The sequence below is a fragment of the Lolium rigidum genome, chromosome 3, assembly GCF_022539505.1.
Source record: "Lolium rigidum isolate FL_2022 chromosome 3, APGP_CSIRO_Lrig_0.1, whole genome shotgun sequence".
NCBI lineage: Eukaryota > Viridiplantae > Streptophyta > Magnoliopsida > Poales > Poaceae > Lolium > Lolium rigidum.
Genome location: NC_061510.1, coordinates 367926658 through 367931375, shown reverse-complemented (window position 1 = coordinate 367931375; position 4718 = coordinate 367926658). Strand labels below are relative to the sequence as shown.

The window sequence follows — 4718 nt, the reverse complement described above, 5'->3', positions numbered from 1 at the left end:
GCTCGATGACGGTGACGATGGCGTCGATTTCCCCCTCCGGGAGGGAATTTCCCCGGCGGATCTCAGCCTGCCGGAGAGCTCTTTTCTCTCTGGTGTTCTTCGCCCCGCAGAGGCGGCTGTGACTCCTCGTGATGTACCCTCTGGAGCTTAGGTTTTCGGGACGAAGGCGTACGCGAAGAAAAGGAGGCGAGAGGGGGCTATGGGCCCCCTCCTCACAGGGCGGCGCGGCCAGGCCTTGGGCCACGCCGGCCTATGAGGTGGGCCCACCTCGGGTCCCCTCGGCTCCCCCTTCTGGCTCCCTTCATCTTCTGGAAAAATAGGATTTTTCATATAATTTCCGTCAACTGTTGATCTTTCGAAATATTACATTCTGACGGCGCTTTTTCCAGCAGAATCCTGACTCCGGTGCGCGATCCTCCAATAATCATGAAACATGCAAAATAGATGAATAACATAAGTGTTGTCTCCAAATATGAAATATATCAATGAATAACAGCAAATTATGATATAAAATAGTGATGCAAATTGGACGTATCAATCTCCATGATGATCATCTGATGTAGTTTATGATAGATCATGCAATTGTAATTTTTCTTTCTTTTTCTTTTTCCATTTAGTCAATTTTTGTAATGTGTTGTAATATTTCTTAATTCATTTCTGAATATTGTAAATGACAATGTATCTTGTGTGATTATCAATAAAGCTCCAATTTTCCTTAATGAGCTTTGTATAGTAGTTATATTAGTTGTATTCTTGATTATTTATAATTTGTTTAATGAATTACCTCAATTTTGAATTATGAAATAATCATGTGTTGTTTAAAATTGAAATTCAAACACAACTTGTGTTTGAATTCAATCATGCAACTTAAGTTGTAATGCACTACTCTCCTCTCTTCTCAAAACCCTAAATTAGTTGAGTGAGAAGCAAGTTTGTCGCACTCTCGAAACCCTAACCCTGTAAGGTGTCGAGAGAGAAACTTGTCCCCCTTCGATGCAGTTTTGTTTTAAAAGAACGAAATTTCCCCAGAATTTACGATGCAATGCACATCCCTTTCTAAAATCTACCACTCGATCGTCTCTAAACGTGGGACATTACAGGGGCCGCGGCAGCGACGGTGACGATGGCGATCTAGAGGGGTGGGAGTCGGCTCGGGCGTGTGTAGGAGGTGGGAAATCGGTGTGTCTGGCTGCCAGGCGGAGCCCACGCTCGTTTTCAGATGTGCCGTGAGGTGCCGGCGCGCCCGATTCGCTCCCTTGGTGAAGGGGCCGGCACGGGGCTATCGGCGATTCTATTGGGCTCCAAAATTGTCCAGCGCCGTTCGGGGTGCATCGGTGTGAGCCCATTTTCACTGCCGACGCCCAAAATGCTATCGGGAGCGTCGATGAAGATGCTCTTATAGCCAGCTAATTAGAATATATTGTATTTGTTCTATTAGAGCAGCTAGAGCATCTTCAGTGGTGTCTCCATAGTTCGTATAGAGTTGGTAATATGGGGCCTCAGGATTGATACGCTGTCAGAGAGAGACGTAGGACATAACGCCCCCATAGGATTTAGAAAAATTTCACCAAACTTTATTTTTTGTTATATTTTACAAAGATGAATTTGTTAAACTAAGTTTAAAACAAAATTAACCGGGGAGGCGTGGATGAATCACTCGTACGCCTTGTCGTAGTTGGTGTCGGTTGGTGGGTACTTCCGCCGTCATCTCCCTCCTCCTTCATGACCGTATTAGGGTCAGTGCCAGGGCTGGCGTTCATCCCCTCGCCGGCCGTGAGGTTGACGAAGTTGCTCGTGCCCTCCGCCAAAACTTTTTTTCTTTTACTTCCGTGGACAACTTAAAACGATCCAGGAGGGTCAGCGCTAAATATATCGAGTATCAACTATCAAGTGGGATCCCCCGTAAATTTTACTTGTACTTTATTTTGATTTTTCTAGTGCATTAAAAAAAAAACTAAATGAGTATTAAGTGAGATTTTAGTGGAATCCCACTCGACACCTTAATTCAAAGGTCCCTGTAGTGCACGCACAATCAAAAAGCAAAATCACCATGCGGTAAAAAGATGCGAACCAAACTTGCAGAAAGCACATCTCTCTAGAATGACCTGCACCCTAAACTTTGAATCAATAGGAAAAACAACTAGAAAACTATTTTATATCTACAAAGCCCCACTGATTAAATTGTATTCTTCTTCTGGTTATTTTTTTTAGAAGAAAATGGCATAGCCCGGTTCCATTCTAAAACCAGATCAAACTTCCATCATACCATATTCAGGTTTTTTATGCAGTCCTATTTTGAGATTATTACATGTTAACAGCCAAACTAACCAACTTCTAGCTGGAGAATCGCACATACAATTATTACATGTTAACAGCCAAACTAACCAACTTCTTGCTGGAGAATCGCACATACAACTTTTTTGCTAAGCTGACATTCACTGGGGCCTGGGCAGCACCCTAGAACCTTGTTCTGGTTATTGATCATATATCAGCCTTTTCTTACTTATAATCTGGTTATTTTTTTTTTTGTATCTGTTGCACACCAGTGAGTACGTTGTCAGTTTTGGAACAGAAATCACAGCTAGAGTTGAGAGTTGAGACACATGACACATCACGAACAGCAAATGAGATACCACCACTAACATGTCAGATAGTACATGAGCCTACCCTGGAGAAACACTACAACGACGTACTACAGTACAGCAACGTGTCGCTGCCCTGCCACATACACACGAACACTGTAACAGGCACACACCAAGACACAGATTCTCCAACAGCACGATCAGGTTCAGTCAAGGCAAGGCACACGTCTATGCGTGCGTACGCAGGTGCGGTGGGCCATGCCCATGCACCGCACCTACGTACAACGCGGACGTCCATGCCCCGGCTCTGCAGGAATTGGCTACGAAATGCCTCAGCTCAAGGTGTGACGCCGCCGGCGCCCCCGCCGCCGTACCCGCCTCCGACCCCGCCGAACGGGGCACCACCGCCGGCGAACCCTCCGAACGGGATCCCTCCGGCGCCACCGACGCCGCCGACCGGTCCGACGCTCCCCACGCCGCCGCCGACTCCGCCGAGCGGGCCCGTGACGCCGGTGAAGACGCCTGCGCCGTTGTTGCCGAAGCCCCCGCCGTAGCCGCCGCCCACGGCCGGGAGGCCCGGCAGGTCCCCCATGCCTCCCACTCCCACGAACAGGTTCTTCGCGTCCGCCGCTCCCGCGCCTCCTGCACCGGCGCCGCTCTCCGCGGCCGGAAGCGAGGCCTCAGCTGCACCACCAGCAGGCGCGGTCCTGGCCGCCACCACGGCGTGTGCCGCTACAGCGAGGGTGAGCAGGAGGAGGGGTGCGACAGTGCCAAAGCACTTCTTGGCCATGGCGTTCTAGCTAGCTAGATTCTATGGTTTCCTCGATCTATGTGTTGTGCATGTGAGAGATCGATGCTACTGCTGTGGTTGTGGAGTGGTGGAGTACGTGGTTTAAATAGGCGGCGGAGAGATCGGGGCAGATGGAGGGGGCTGTAAATGAGGCGAGTGCTGTACTGCTGTAGTGAACGGTTGTTCAGGATCCAGAGGGAGTAGGCGAGACGAGGAGATGGGACACCAAGATGCCGAATAATTTAAAATAAATAACATATTTGGTTTGAACACAAATCCAATAATAAGTCCATTGGATGTGTGCAGTGATTGATGAACAATATAAATAGAACATGACTCCAGTGAATAACATAAATGGGTCAGGTAGTAGTAACATGAAAAGAATTAAGAAGGCAAATTAGGTCTTTGCTTAATAATCCACATTGACAAAACTTGATACAGTTGGAAGAATCAATGAACAAAAAATTCATATCAAATAATTATTAAAGTTTCTTCTACATACTACACATACCCAAAATGTCGCACTATTATATATCGAATCGGATTGAGAATCTTGCATTTCATAATGGAGAAAGTAATGATGAGGCACACATATCAGCTCAAAGTAATTGGGAAATTCTTACTCTTTATTTGGCCTAACTCTCCATTAAAAACATTTATTTTGCTGTATCATTCGAAAGATCGTACAGTATACATCTTTAGGTCTTACTCAACTAAACTTTGCTTCAAGTTTGTAACTCAAGCACGGCATAAAAAGAGTGCAAGTTTATGTAAATAGCGTGCCACACAAAAATTAAATATGATTAAAAAGTGTGTTCAAACCTAATATTTTGTTTAGGCTATAAAACCGACTATGCAAAAGCATAAATGCATGTATTCATCTATTTCAACAAACCGAAGACGATGCCTCACATTTGCGAGGGCCACTGAGCTAGTTAGGATAAACAAGAATAAAACTATTTTTGGCTACCAACACCACGGATTTAATTTTATTCTATACTTTTGGTTTACTGAGTATATATCAGCCTTCCTTTTTGTTAGTGGAGGGACTAGCACTACGCCGTGTGCATCAGTATATATGAGCGAAAGATGACATCTTAGTCTAATTTCCATGACGTAAAAATAGCCACATTGAGAAAACACGCACGCAAGTGAACTAGCTAGTGTACGTTTGTCAGTTTTGGAACAGCAAGCACACACTGAGTTGAAATATACTTCCTCCATCCTAAAATGTAAGGCGTCGTCTAAGTATTGGTCAAAAGTCAAATCTTACAAGCTTTGATCAAATATTTAGATAAATATATTTACATCCACAATATCTAATGGATACATTAAGAAAATATACT

At 45.0% G+C, this 4718-nt stretch overlaps 1 protein-coding gene across 1 annotated transcript; it reads right to left on the bottom strand.

The window, feature by feature from the left end:
• Positions 1-2919: 2919 nt before the first annotated feature.
• LOC124697385 (glycine-rich cell wall structural protein 1.0-like) lies at positions 2920-3372 on the bottom strand. Its single transcript, XM_047229985.1, has one exon. It carries the CDS (start codon positions 3370-3372, stop codon positions 2920-2922), a length of 453 nt encoding a protein of 150 aa, XP_047085941.1.
• Between the last annotated feature and the right edge of the window lie 1346 nt (positions 3373-4718).